This window comes from Scomber scombrus, chromosome 24 (assembly GCF_963691925.1).
Source record: "Scomber scombrus chromosome 24, fScoSco1.1, whole genome shotgun sequence".
NCBI classification, from domain to species: Eukaryota; Metazoa; Chordata; class Actinopteri; order Scombriformes; family Scombridae; genus Scomber; species Scomber scombrus.
In genome coordinates, this window is record NC_084993.1 from 3,551,247 (window position 1) to 3,566,458 (window position 15,212).

General features: G+C 33.9%; 1 protein-coding gene across 3 annotated transcripts in view; it reads right to left on the bottom strand.

Annotated features, from left to right (window-relative positions):
• The window catches only part of glsa (glutaminase a), a 32,890-nt gene that overhangs the window by 4,730 nt on the left and 12,948 nt on the right, over window positions 1-15,212 (bottom strand). For 2 of the 3 annotated variants that reach the window (XM_062414539.1, XM_062414538.1), the window contains exons 4-17: window positions 13,759-13,888; window positions 13,480-13,559; window positions 12,395-12,558; window positions 11,182-11,240; window positions 6,698-6,730; window positions 5,335-5,393; window positions 5,051-5,117; window positions 4,106-4,156; window positions 3,840-4,016; window positions 3,597-3,728; window positions 2,566-2,658; window positions 1,305-1,366; window positions 996-1,072; window positions 794-857 (exon numbers count right to left, since the gene is read on the bottom strand). In XM_062414539.1, coding sequence (XP_062270523.1) covers window positions 794-857; window positions 996-1,072; window positions 1,305-1,366; window positions 2,566-2,658; window positions 3,597-3,728; window positions 3,840-4,016; window positions 4,106-4,156; window positions 5,051-5,117; window positions 5,335-5,393; window positions 6,698-6,730; window positions 11,182-11,240; window positions 12,395-12,558; window positions 13,480-13,559; window positions 13,759-13,888 — 1,248 coding nt within the window. The remainder of the gene's footprint in view (window positions 1-793; window positions 858-995; window positions 1,073-1,304; window positions 1,367-2,565; window positions 2,659-3,596; window positions 3,729-3,839; window positions 4,017-4,105; window positions 4,157-5,050; window positions 5,118-5,334; window positions 5,394-6,697; window positions 6,731-11,181; window positions 11,241-12,394; window positions 12,559-13,479; window positions 13,560-13,758; window positions 13,889-15,212) is intronic. The other variant, XM_062414540.1, reaches the window with a different exon arrangement.

Below are 15,212 nucleotides of genomic sequence, written 5' to 3' on the forward strand. Positions count from 1 at the left end.
ATTAGAAGATCCCTTCAGTGAATTTAAAAGTTTAATCTGAAGCTAATATGAAGCTTCAGTCGTCCAAAATGAGTCAAATCTTCATCTTCTATGTTTCAACGTTACAGTGTTTTTAGTGCTAGTCTTTTTGTTACTATACTTCCACCACAGGTCAACAGGGAAACACTAAGACAGAATCTGACGCTAAAAAGACTGTAAATGTGTCAGATATCACTTGATATGACTAACTCAGACTGCTGAAGCACAATAGAAGCTGATCATCTACTTTTAAATGCATTGAAAGCACATATAAAGGAGATATTTTTAATAGTCAGTACATCTTTCTACCTGTGTGAGATTAATGTTCACTGATAAATAACAAGGTGATTATTAACAGCATCGTAAAACTGAACCTGCATTGGATGAAATGTTTTGTGTCTTCAGTAGATTAACGTTGGTTTAGAGCTGCAGCGATTAGTCAGTGACCAGAAAATTCATATTTAAAGTGAAAACACTACACATTTGCTTGTTGTAGCTTCTCAAATGTGAAGATTTGAAGCTTTTCTGTCTTATATGATTGTAAACTGAATATCAGACGTCACTGTGAACTACTTTCTGACATTTGATAAAGAAAAGAATAAAAACTAATCACTAGCTGCAGCTCTGCATTGGTTATAGTGGAAACAAGGATGCAAATCAATGAAATGATGTGTGTTAGAGAAGAAGACATCTATTCTATCTGCACCATCACATATAACAACACATTTCACTTTGATCTGATTTAGGAGTTTAAATTCAGACTCTTTAAGGTCACCTGTCTTTGGGAACCGGGTTGACTTTACAGGCCTCCAGCAGGAAGCGAACCACCTCAGTGTGACCTGAAACACATCAGATCACATCAGATCAGATCAGATCAGATCAGATCAGATCAGATCAGATCAGATCAGCTCCACAACAGACAAACACACTGATCACTGATGTCAAATCAATTAAATCTCCTTCTCTGTATTTTTTACCTTCAGCAGCCGCCACATGCAGCGCTGTCCTGGAGTCGTAGTCTCTCTGCTCCATGTCCATGGAGGACAACGCAAACCTGGACGACAAAACAGGGAAAAAAACTCAATTAAATACTAAAATACCCCAAAATTGTCCTAATAAAACAAAAAATATACGTATTATATACTAATAAAATGCTAAGAATGCAAAAAGTAAATGTAAAGTAAATGATGTGTGTAAATAACATTTCTCATCAGGTGAGTAGATCTTATCCTTTTTGTGGGGGTTTCATAGACAAAGACTAATAATAGAGAATAAATAGCGTGTACCTCCTCAGCGCTGAGACGTCTCCTGTATAAGCAGCAAACAGCAGATTGATCACCGACTTCACCTGAAACACAACAACAAGCTATTAGACTCTGATTCATGAAGAAGACGGCTGACAGGAGTCATAAAAAAGCTCTCCTGCTAATGAGTGAATATTTATGGTTATTCAGTGTTTCTCCAGCAGAGGGCGCCGTTGATTCATCTCCTTGCAGACAAGGTCATGCATCATCATCGAGCCTCTGAGGACACGCTGAGGCCGGATGTGACGCAGACTGTCTGAAAAATGTTTCACTGCGTGTTTATGTGACGTTTCAGACTAAAAATAAACCACAGACAGCAAAAATAAATAAATAAGTGAGTAGAGCAGGTTGACATCTGCAGATTTTTTTCTTTTTTTTTTTTTAAACCATCATTCTGTTTAATGGATGACAAGAAGAAAAAGGAGGGAGACGAAATCCTACATTCATTTATCCTTCATGTCCCAGCTGAATATAGTCATAATTCCTGTAGAGGTAATTTAATTAATCAATTAAGCTGAACCAAGGTAAGTGGCAGCAGATTAATGGATTGAGTACTCAATTAAAACATGATTAAATTCATTTGTAGTTTAAAGAAAGTAAAAAGCATCCAAAAAAACTGCTCATAACTTACTGACTACAGCAAGAAAGAGACAATATTCTAGACTTATGTGCATGAAATTTAAGACTTTAATTACCTTTAAGGGCTTTTCAAGACCTGCAGATATCTGTAGATCTTAAAAAGCTTTGATTTAGGTTCATAAAATTAATAAAAAAAGGTATTTAAAAAGGTCTTAAATGTTATTTCTAGCCCACCAGGCAGTGATGTGAGAAATAATAATAAAAGAAATAAGTAATTTTAGTAAATACCTGGCTGGAAAATCCCACATTTTATTGTTTCTTACCTCTGATCTGAAGTAAACGAGTTATATTTTAATTTCTCTGCTGTGTCTCTTCATCAAGATCATGATTAATGACTAATTAACTTATAATAATGGGAATTAATTGTTCTAATCTTGCAGGAAGTAATGATACAAATGTGAAATAAATGTATATAAACTGACATTTAATGTTTTTTTAATGTTTCTTACTTTGACAGTGAAGCAGGTGTTAAATTACATTCTATGTAATGTTAAAATGTCTCAAACTGAACGTGGTGAAGCTGCAGAAACTCTCATTTCCTTCTCTGCAGGTTTCTGAGTCATAAATCATGTGACAGACCGTTTTTGGAGGAAGCGGGACTCACCCTCTGGTCTCCTCCCTCCCTGCGAGGATCCAGTTTCTTGGCGAAGTGCCGCATGTTATCGTAGTTGTGGAAGTTGCAGAGAGAAACGAGGTCCTGAAAAAAAAAAAAGGAGAAGATACGCTTCAGTTACACGGCTTCAGTTCCTCATGAAAGATGATTATTTTTTACACCATTTACACAAAAAGTAAACTATCAACCAGAAACTCTTTGACCATCAGGCTGTCTGGAGGTTTGACTCTTTAATAAACTCATCATGTTATAAATGAGTCCAGACACATAATAAAACTAATTAAAGGATGGAAAATGATAAACTGAGTATTTTCTGCTCCAATTAAATGGACACCAAGTTTTTATTAAAGTTTGTGAAGAGCTGCAATAATCAGTAAGTTGTTAAAAAAGAAGAATAATCAGCTACTATTTTCGGTAATCTGAGTATTTTAAAGTAAAAATGTCAGTTCAAGCTCATAAGTTGTGAGGGTTTGATGCCATTTATACAGCTAGATAGAGATATAGAGAGATAGATAGATAGTCTGTAACTAGAAAAAAGACAACAATATTTATTGAAATACCTTGAAATTGTACTAATAAAATAAAAAATACATGTAATATACACTAATAAAATACTCAGAGTGCAAAAAAGTGTCAGAAAAAGTTATATAAAATCACCTAAAAGCCTGTGTACTCGGCACTCAGTTTAACATCTAATCAGTTACATTGATAAAATAAGTGATTTAATGACGTCATCTTGGACTTCAGGAAAATGTAACAAACACTTTTTCTTTTTTTCTGGTGTTTTAAAGACAACTTTACTTGCACTTCATGTGTTTTATAACAGATTTTAGTATATTTATTTACTTTTAGACATTACCTATAGTTGCTATTGGTTTTATTTACTCACCTCTCGTCTTTTTATTGTCTGTTTGTTGCTTTATTACTTTCATGCTTATATTGAGCTGCTTGAAACCTGAATTTCCCATATATCTATCCATCCATCCATCCATCCATCCATCCATCCATCCATGTTATGTTACCGTGCAGAACTGGATGCCTCTGACGCTGTTTCCCAGCTTGTCGAGTGGAGGAGACCAACACATGATTCCCATCACGTTGGGAACGACCAGCAGAATACCGCCGGCGACGCCAGATTTCGCCGGCAGACCGACCTGAAGACGAGGAAAACGATGACGAGTCGTTTAAAAAGCTTCTAAACCAACATGTGACTCTAAATATGATGATGACGATGATGATGATGATGATGGTGGTGAGATACTGACGTGGAAAGCGAACTGTCCGGAGAAGTCGTACATGCCGCAGGAATGCATGAGACTCAGAGTGTTTCGCACCGCCTCAGGGTTCAGCACGCGCTCGCCTGTGATTGGACAAAAGCCGCCGTTGGCCAGAGTGGCCGCCATGACGCTGGCGCTCTCACAGGTCACCTCGATGGAGCACAACTGACAGGGAAGGAATTAGAAATAGACGCAATTAGATGATATTTGATTTATGAAGATGGACGTTAAAGATTTGATGAAGTTTCTTTTACCTGGAAGTAGAAATCCAAGATGGAGGTCATGTCCGTCCCCTCTGGAAAACACTAACAACCACAAAAACACCGTCAACACATCTGCTGCTTCACTTCAACACTAAAGATTCACTTTTAATCACTTTAGAAGAATACATCAGATCTAAAAGTGTCTCATTACTACAATATTTAAGAAGGAAATATTTGGGTCAATGATGTTTTTTGTGTGTCCATGTGGTTTAGTTCAATTTAAAGGTGTTAAAATGTGAAAATAAACGTATGAATAACTTGCACACATTCTTTTTTTGTGGACCCAGCATCAAATTTCTGCTTTTAATCCATTTTGAGAGAATATATTAGAGGATTATGGCAAAAATGTCTAAGTGGTGAAACCATAAGAACTTTAAACTTGCTTTAAAAACACAAAATTCTCAATAAAACACCATATCAACTAGTTTGGCATGATCTTACATTATAACTTTTTATATTAAATAAAGGTAATGGAATACAATTGTTCTAAATATTACATTTCATCTGGTGAATCATTCTTTATGGTTACACCATTTGACATTTTTTAGGAGCATTCAGTCTTACTTTTGGTAAAAAATGGTGCAAATGTCATTTCAAATGATATAAAACCAACAAAAATACAAAATGTACATATTAACAAACCTGATGCTGCTTTTAAAACTAGTTTTTAACATATTTTTTAATTGATCATCTTGCCGACTCTTATTTATCACTGACCCATAAACCAAAATAGAGCAAATAGTTAAAACTGTGGAGCGAATAAAGTAGAAATAAATGATAAATGTGACAATTTATGTGATAAATAAGGTTGCAGATGTATTAAAATATGTAAAAATCTACTAAAAGAAGGTTTTTTTTAAAATTTAGTTTTTTTAGTTTTCAGATTAAATTAACTTCCTGCTCAGCCCTTCAGCTGTAAACAACCTTTGACCTCACCTTCTTCTCCTTCAGGTAGTAGCCGATGGCAAAGTTTCTGTCTCCAGACTCGCGCTCCGACTGGAAACTGGGACACACAGAGAGAGGGGGGGGGGTTTGTGCTTTAAAAACATCACGACTCAGCACAGGTTACATAAAACTGAGGATTTTCTCTCCGGTGTTGCAGCTAAAATTCACCTCATAGAACCTTTCAGACCTTAAACTGGTTCAAATATTCACTTTAATAAAAGTTAATATGAATTCAAACGTGTGTTGATGTGTTTTTTTGTGTTTGTTGGACTCACGTTGCGTTACTGAAGCCGACGTATTCGTTTCCTGCCAGTTTGTTCATGAAGTTCATGACCTGCAGACGAGATTTAGAGGAAGAGATTCAGTCAGTTAATGATTATTTTTATTAATTAATCGATCAGCTGTTTGATCCATTAAACTGTTTCTCAAAGTCCTTAAATGTCTCGTTTTGTCCTCAACTCAAAAATATTCAGTTTACTGTTAAAAAACTCTGAAGAAACCAGAAAATATTCTCATTTATTATTTAAATAAATGACTGAAAACAATCGATTGAAGGTTTAATAATTGATAACTAACTGATTAATCGTTGCAGTTTTAGTCACATTAAAGACTTTTTCAGAATTTATGGTATGGTAACATTTTCTTCTACTTTTTTTAAATTTTCTTCTATTTTCTTCTACTTTGCTTCCTATATTTCTGTCATCTTGTTTTTCCATGAGGTCATTTTGCTGTTTTGGTTTGTTCTCTAACAGATTCTGACTCACTTTTTCCCTATTTTGGGAATTTTTTGCGGGGAAGTTTTTTCAGCATCCAGACTGAAGATCTAAAGAAAGACGATGTTTATTAGAGAAGTAAAACTATATATACTGTTATTGAGCTAAAGTCTTCACTTTAAACTTTGATTATATTTAAATAACATTTATAGAAGATAAACTAAGTCAGTTTATTGATCAGCTGATCAACAGAAAAGATAGTTATAGAGCAGGGGGGTCAAACATGAGGCCCGTGGGCCAGATCCTTTCCTTCCTGTCTTCTTTTCCTTCCTTATTGTCTTCTCATCCTTCTGTCCTTCCTTCTGTCTGTCCTTTCTCCCTTTCATCCTTCTTCCATCTTTCCTTACTGTCTTCTTTTCCTTCCTTTTTGTCTTCTCTCCCTTCGATCTGTCCTTTCTGCCTTCTTTCCATCCTTCCTTCCTGTCTTCTTTTCCTTCCTTTTTTCCATCTGCCCTTCCTTCCTCCCTTTCTTCCTTACATTTTTCCTTACTGTCTTATCTTCCTTCTCCTCCTTCTTTTCCCTCCTTCCTTCCATCTTTTTAATAATCCGACCCACATCAGATCAAATGAGTCTGTATGTGGCCCTTGAATGAAAATGAGTTTGACGTCCCTTTTATAGAAGTTATACAGTTGTAGATTGAATTTAAGTCACTTTTAAACTAAAAAACTACAATAAATTAACTGGTTGTGATTTCTTCTTTTATGATTATAAAGTCAATATTTTGGTGTTTTTCAACCAGTTGGACAAAACAAGACATTTAAATGAGTCAATTTATGCATTTTTGTGACATTAATTAATACATTTATGAATGAACTTGACTTTAAAAGAACATTAAATTATCCAAAAACAACGTCTGATACTCACATAATCAAACTTTTCGGCGTTGCTTGCTCCTTGCTGCAACACAAACACAACAATCAACATAAATAAATAAATACAATTAAATAAAAAGATAAATTAAACTAAACTAAAATACACCAAACTGACACTAAAAGTTACCCATGTCATGACATTAGCACTACGATCCAAAACTCTACATGATGATATTAAAACTAGGAAAAAAAACAGTGTGAGTTTTACATCACTACAGCTTTTCAAATTAAAAGTGGACACAGCTCATCGTCAAAGTTAACGTGACCAATTAAAAAAAACACAAAAAAAACAAAAACGGCCATTCAAGTCATGACATCAGATGAATTAAGATTAGGAGGTGGGAGACTAGCTGGAGATGAAGGAGGAGATGAAATATAAAAAAAAACAAGTTAATTCACTCAGGAGGTTTCTGGTTTTCTTTTTAAAAAATATATATAAAAGAGAGAGAAAGAAAAATGTTTAATCTTTGGCTTCTCTCATCGAGGCGACTACAGGAGGGAAAATGTGCTAAAATCGGATCTCTGTGAGTCTATAAAGGTGTGTGTGTGTCGCTGGGAAGGAAGATTCACACTGCGAGCCACATAAACAACAACAACAACAACAACAAAAAGACAAATAAAACAGCTGATTTACTCATCATGTTGGATTAAAGGCAGCTCAACATACACTACACTACTATAATACTTTATTTCAAGCTCAAGAGTATTTTACCTGAGGTTTAAACTCTGTAACTTTTAATTTTGTTTGTGACATTTGCTACTATGAAGGATTTCATGAATCTACCTTTAAATTAATCACTGAATTCATCATAAAGTGATGCTGCAAAACTAATCTGTGCATCTTTGAAAATTAGTAATAATCCATCTCTACAACTTGAGAGGAAGTCCAATTATTAAGTCAGCATCTCTTCTGTTAATAATAATAATCAGGGTTTTTTTTCACCACTGCTGTGATATAATTTGATTGTTTTAGTGAAGTTACAATGGAGAAAAAAATATAATAAAAAAATATAGTAAAAAAATAAATGTTTGGACACCTTTCAACCTCCGTATATACAGACATAAAAAATCATTATAAACAGAAAAAGCGCAAAATAAATATGGCATTATATTTAAAATTAATATATCATATTTAAAGAATATATTTTGATATTAACATGTTTAAATCATATAAAATCAATATTTATTTATTTATATATAAATAATGCTTTTAATTAGTCATTTTAATTTAATTTGACTAAATGTATTTTATAATTTTATTTGCTGTTTTTTTAAAATTGTATTGTATTTTTTTTTAAATTTGTGTTTATTTGCTGTTATTTTATTGTATTGTGTTTTTTTTTTTTTAAATTTAATTTTCTTTGTAAAGCACTTTGAGTTACATCCCTTACATGACAAGTTTATTATTATTATTTATTAAAATTGACTAATTGAACAACTAATTTTGGTTGTTTTTGTGAACATTTGCTCAAAATGTACATAATGTTTTATTTAAAACGATAATAATATGTTGATCATCAAACTCCTGTTAGTGGACAGACTTGTTAGCATGTAGCTTGCAGTGTGAGCGCATCATTTTCAGGTATTTTAAAGTCATTTTCTGTCCGAAGTTGATGAGAACAAACTCAAACAGATGGCTGAAGATAAACTAACTGAGGGTTTTATAAAATAAGAATGAAGTGATTTTAACATGATATAAAAACCAGTAGTTTGAGTTGAGGCAGAGCTGTGCTGTTTATAATCCAGACGTATATATAAACAGTTGGAGAAGTAGAAGAAGGAGGGATGCAATTGAAAAGTATAGAAAACAACATTAATAAAACAGCCATGTGAAGGCTAAAAGCTTTGTCACAAATCCAGACCAAAAAAAGAAGGGAGAGTAAAAATAAATAAATAAATAAAATTAATTTAAAAAAGGGGAAAATTACCAACGTCATTGACCTGTTGCAGTGGTCATAATTCCCTCATAAGATCCTAATGCTGTAAAATATGCAACAACACATAAAACCACAACGAGCCTTGAAGAAAGGAACATTGCACATGAGTGTATCTGAACTGTAGAAGAGGAAGAGGAAGAGGAGGAAGAGGAAGCATGCACAGAGTGTCTGATAAATGTGTAAATACAGAAATATCAGCAGAAACAAAGGTGGGATTGTTTGTTTCATATCATCTGGGAATGATCGGCTGCAAGAGGAAAAATATTTCTCATTGCTTATTAAATTAAAATAATGAAGAATATATCTGCATTTTTTGTATTTTTAAATGTAATACCATCACTCTCATATGATGTGAACACAACAGAAGACAGTAAATGATTCATCTGCTCATCTGGACATGAACAGCTGGTGTCAAGTGAGAAAAAAAGGAGTAAAACACATATTGCGTAATTAAAAGAAAAAGAAAAACAATTAATTTCTTTGGTGTTTGTATTTAACCCTTACATATTGTTCAAAGTCTAATTTGACCCATCTTTTTCATTTAAGAGAAGAAAAATCACCATAAAACCTTTTTTAGCCATAAATGTGATGATTTATATTAATGTGATCCTCAATATACAAAAAATGGAAATATTTCAACTTTCTAAACATGTTTTTGTGCAGCTGATACACAGTTTTGTTCACAAATACTGTTTATTCACATTTAATATAATTCACTGACACTATTATGTTCTCCTTTGTATATATATATATGGCCCAGTGTAAAGTGTAAAAATCAAAATAATAAACTCTCTCTGCTCTCTGAAAGCTTCATTAAAGATTAATTAGCAATTTATTAATAACTGTGAACATGTACAGTATGTAAGGGTTAAAGCCCAAGTTTGTATAAATGGTTTAACTAGTTTTATTTTAATATTTTAAGCATTGACTCATCTTATAAAACAGAGAGGAGGCGGTAAACACAGATTGTTATTGTCTATTTAAAACAACTGGAGGCAAAATTAACTTTTTTTTGAGCTGCTAAATATTAAGTTTAAGTAAGAATTCTGTAATGGATTACTTTATTTATAAGAACATTGCGGATATATAACCATGCATATATATGTATATATTTTCATTTTATTATTATATGTATGTTATATATATAGCCTATTATTATAAATGTTTGTTATGTACATTGGGATCTATTTAAAAGACTAATGTAAGCAAATACAGTCAAATCTGTAATAATTATCCATTCATTTACTTATTTTTTCCCCTTTTGGTTTGTTACTGTTACCTTTTCTAAAAGGAGATAAACAAAATAAGGATGTATGATTATTTACTTTATTTAAACATGTGTATTTGAGTTTATTAACCAAAATAAACCAGACTAAACTAAACTTTGTGCCTTGCTTTCAGATTTAACTCTTATTTCTAAATTTTTTCTAGATTTTTGAGAATATGAAGTTTATTTGAACTTTAATTCCCCCCATTTGGGATTAAAATAAATACTCTATGTGCGTTATATTGGGAGATTTGAGGATTATGTAGTAAACTCTTTATTTGCTGCTCTTACAAACAGCTTCATAAACTCATTATTATTATTTATTCTCTATAACAGCCACTTAGAAGTATTTGCTGGTTGATCTGAGACAGATTTTAGTACTTTTACCACTGTTGAGTTTCTGTTAATAATCTCAAGCTTTACCTGGCAGCTCTCTACAGTTGATAAGTCCTGTTTAATAAGAGATTAATGAGTAGAAACTGTTTGAGAAGCTTCAATAAAACCAATATTTCATTTAAGATTCAGATCTGCTTATAAAAAGGCTTTTTTAAAACATTTCTACGTGTTAGAAACTATTATTTTATAGGATAAAAGCTCCACAGGTGAGCTAACAATGAGCAGAGAGATATTGTGATATTGTAATTAAACTGCTTCTCCTGTTAAATCTCCGCTTGGCCTCTCGAGGACGCGGACAGGTCCAGTTTTTCCCTGCTGTTTTAATTTGGGTCTTAACTCAGCAGGTGGTGCTCTTGTGTTTCTAACAGAGGGGAGGTCAAAAGAGGAGGAGGAGGAGGAGAGTGATGAAGCTCTCAGGTAACAGAGCAGAACGGTTTCCCCTTGATTATTAAAGCTGTTAATGTGGCTGAGCTGACCTCCACCCACTCTCTCTTTCTGTGTGTGTGTGTGTGCAGGATGTCTGAGTGATGCTGCTTTCAACCAAATCCCCTTTCAGCATGATTATGTATAACCTTAATCCCCCCCCCTCTTCCTGTATGCAGTAATCTGGCAGAAACACGTTCTCCAGACAGTTTTATTGATAAAAACTTCAGATTCTCCACATAAAAGTAATATAATTGTATAAATACATACAAAAACATATCAGAAATCTTCCTCTGCTGACATGAAAACACACTTCACACAACAATTAATAATATATTTTACTGCTTGTGGCCCAATTTGGTCTTTTATATTAGAGCGTCACAGTTTCCCAAATAAAATCAGCTCAATAATCGAAGACTTTGTGTGTGTGTGTGAGTGTAAAATGCAGTTTACCTTAATGAGGGAGGTGCAGACGATAGCACCAGCGTTAACCATGGGGTTGTGTGGTTTATCTGCAGGAGAGAGAGAGAGAAAATTAAGATAAGATATTCCTTTAGTAGTCCCTTTATTAGTTGGGAAATTTACAGTATTGTAGCAGCAAAGAGTGTAAATAATAAAATAATAAAGAACAATAAATAATAGGTAAGTACAAAAGCAATAAAAACAATAGCAGTAAAATAAAAGTAACATCATGTAGAAGAGATAATATACCTGAGTTTGATAAATTAAAGTTCATTTTAGTGAATTTTTTTGTCTTTTATTGATAAAATCAAAGTGCAGAGAGACAACAGACGGAATAAAAAAAACCTTAAAAAATGAAAATGAACAAGAAAAATGTAAAAAAAAAAAAAAAAGTATTAAATAAATCAACAAAAAGGACACTAGAGGTCAACAATGCAGCTGAATAATCTGCAGTGAACATCAGTATAATGAGGTTACAGTACACAGAATCAAATAACACACACAACTAAAAAAACACACACAGTGCAGCATTACACCACTTCCTGTCCTGTGATTTAATCTTCTTATATAACAAGTCGGGACGATGTAAAAAAAGAAAAGAAAAAAAAAAAGAAACTGGTGAAACAAAGACGGAAAATACCACAAACTGACTTTATAACCTAAATAAAACCTGCAGAATTCAAGTGTGTTTAGTCTCAAAATCCAGCAATAGACCGATCCCTGCTATGAGGAGTGAGGCCTCACAATAAACTACGACAATACAGGATTTATTGAGCTTTTATTAGAACATGCACAGCTAAAAATGAGTGATTTTAAACTTTTTAAACCATGAAAAGTCTTATTTACTCATTTAAACACATTTTATTTAATGTTAAACACACAAACACTTGAACGCTCCCTCTTCCTCTGCTCGGGTCACTTAATTCTTGTGGAAAACTGCTTTTCTTTTTAAATGCACTATGCAGTTTAATGCCACATCCTGCATGTCAGCAGCTTTTATATTGTCCAGGTTCTTAAATCTCTCTATTCCACATTGGCAGCTCTGCAACCTCTCATTAACAATTTATCACACTTCCATGGCAACCAAGGCCAACCAAGGATGGCTCCTCTTACACTTGAGTCACGATGCAAACACACAAGAGATATGAAACACACACACACACACGAGATATGAAACATAAAGTACAGGAGCGGAGAGTCTCACCTTCCTCGTTCAGGAAGAGCTTGTTGAACCGCAGACCGCTGGGCTCCTTGCCGATGAAGCGGTGCACGTACTCGGTGCCGTGGTCGTGGACGGCGATGGCGTATTTGAGCGGCTTAACACAAGACTGCAGACAGAAAGGGACCTTAGTGTCGCCGACAGTGTGCCTAAAACACACAGCGAGAGAGAGAGATGCTATTAGGAATGTAACTCTTCAAAAACGTTTTATTGTGTCCATGTGGTTTAGTTTAAATTTAAAGGGGTTAAAATGTGAAAATAAACGTATGAATAACTTTTTTTGTGGACCCAGCATCAAATTTCTGCTTTTAACCCATTTTGAGAGAATATATTAGAGGATTATGGTTAAAAATGTCTAAGTGGTGTAACCATAAAAACTTTGTACCAAATAATTCAACTTGCTTAAAAACACTAAATTCTCAATAAAACACCATATCAACTAGTTTGGCATGATCTTACATTATAACTTTTTATATTAAATAAAGGTAATGGAATACAATTGTTCTAAATATTACATTTAATCTGGGGAATCATGTATTTTGTGGTTACACCATTTGACATTTTCAGGAGCATTCAGTCTTACTTTTGGTTAAAAAATGGTGCAAATGTCATTTCAAATGATATACAACCAAAAAAAATACTAAATGTACATTTGAACAAACCTGATGCTGCTTTTAAAACTAGTTTTAACATATTTCTGAATGTTCATCTTGCCAACCCTTATTTGTCACTGACTCTTGGGTCTAATCTTTAATATGAGATCAAAAAAGAGATAATTCAGCATCTGAGTTTGCTGCCAGTGACTCTGCAAAGCAGCAATGATTACGTAAGAAAATCTGTTCCTGCAACTATAAATCCAAACTTCCTATAGTGTGTTACGTGATCTTCTTGTTTTTATCTCTAAACTCTGTAAACTTTCTGACATGCCAGCTTGTTAAAAGTTTACATTTATTTCTCTCCTCCACAGTTCAAGAGTCGACTGTCTTGTTTTCTCTCTATCTCAGAAAGTTTCACGACCCCTCTGAGTAACTGTACGTCTGATTAAACTTCTACATCTCGTTAAATTGCACCTCTGTCCGTCCACAGTGCACAAGGAGACGGCCCACAGGTCCGGGCTGAAGCGAGCCAGCTGGGGAATGTAGTCCGCCACCTACAAACACGACACAACAGCAGTGATTTAAAAACAACAACATCTGAATAAATGTGGTTTGTGGTTTTAATTAATTCAACAGAAAGAGAGAGGATCAAAATCTTCTCTACATGTTTCACACTGTGGTAAAAGCAGACAGTTGTTAAATTACAAAAAACGTAATCCTCACACTGGTTTATCTCAAATTAAAAACACTCACCTGCCCTCCTGACAGGTTTCTGGCGTTTTCGAACAGGTCGTCCATGTGACCGCAGAAGGACTGGAAGTCTGGGATGACGAACTTCTTCCTGAAGGCCTGAGTGAGCAGAACGATGTTGCTCTGCACGCATCTGAGAGACAGGAGAGAAGATACTAGTTTAGAAGATATGAAGAGGATCAGTCTGTCCTGGTGGAGATTGTGTTAAATATATATATGTATAAAAAAAATTAGGAATGTAAATGAAGCCTTTAACTTATAAATGTAGGCCTGCAGATGAAGAAACTGCTGCTGCTTCCTAAATGCAGAATAAACAAACTCAGGAACTCCTTTGTACCCCGATCAATCAAAGGATTTGTATTTTAACTTGCACTTTATTAAGTCATGTGCTTTTATAACAGATTATAGTATCCTTATTTATTTTTTAGACATTACATATGTTTTTTATCTTGCTATTGGCTTTATTTTACTCTTATATTGTCTTTTTATTGTCTGCTGTTAGTTACTTCATTACTTTTATGCTTATATTGAGCTGCTGGAAACCAGAATAAAGTGACTAACTAACTAAACTTCTTTATTTTTAAGATTTTAGGTTGTATGTTTCACTACAGGACGGCCACCTGACGAGCCCTGATGGGTTTTATTGGCTCCTCCTGCACATTTCTCTTTTGTTATTCTCAACAAATCTGCATGTATTACCTTTCTTGTATTATGTATTTTATATCTAAAGACTAAATTATCTATCTATGTAGACTCTGATGTGTGCTATTTACAGGCAAAGAGAGTCACTTTGACCTATAAATAATATTAATATTAATAATGAATCTTTGCAGTGAATTTCAAAGTGCAAACCTCACAACAGCAGCTTTTTTCTATGTAGTTGTTTTTAGTTGCCGCTGCTGCTTTGAATCTGTGCTGCTGTAGTTGATATTTTTAAACTGTGTAATATAAAACTTTTGTTCACTGGAGCTGTTTTTCTGTTCGACGCTCACACAAGTTTCTTCACAGAGTAGCTTCTGTCCTCTTACTTATCACAGAGAAAGGGAGGATGAAAGACAGAAAGGAGGACTGTCTTAACCAGATTTTATTTATTTTTTTGAAGTTGGTTTCAGAGCCAAATCAAACAGAGAAGATGACTAACTTCTCTCTAAAGACTGGTGACTATTTGTGGCTTTCTATAAAGTTTCCACCAGACTCTTAAATGTTAAAAAATCTTGATTGTTGAATCCTTTAACTTCTGGACTAAAACATCATGTAATTATTTGCGTTACTTCCACACTAAAATCTCTCCAAATCCTGTTATTGGAAGGATTTCTGCACATCTGAGAGAACCAAACCATTCCTACAAGCTCCAATTTTGTTCTTTTTAGTTAGTAGTTCTTTAACAGTATTAACACATATAACTCTGGTGTATATACTCCTATCAGAGCCTCAGATTTTGCCATGATCCTTTTCAC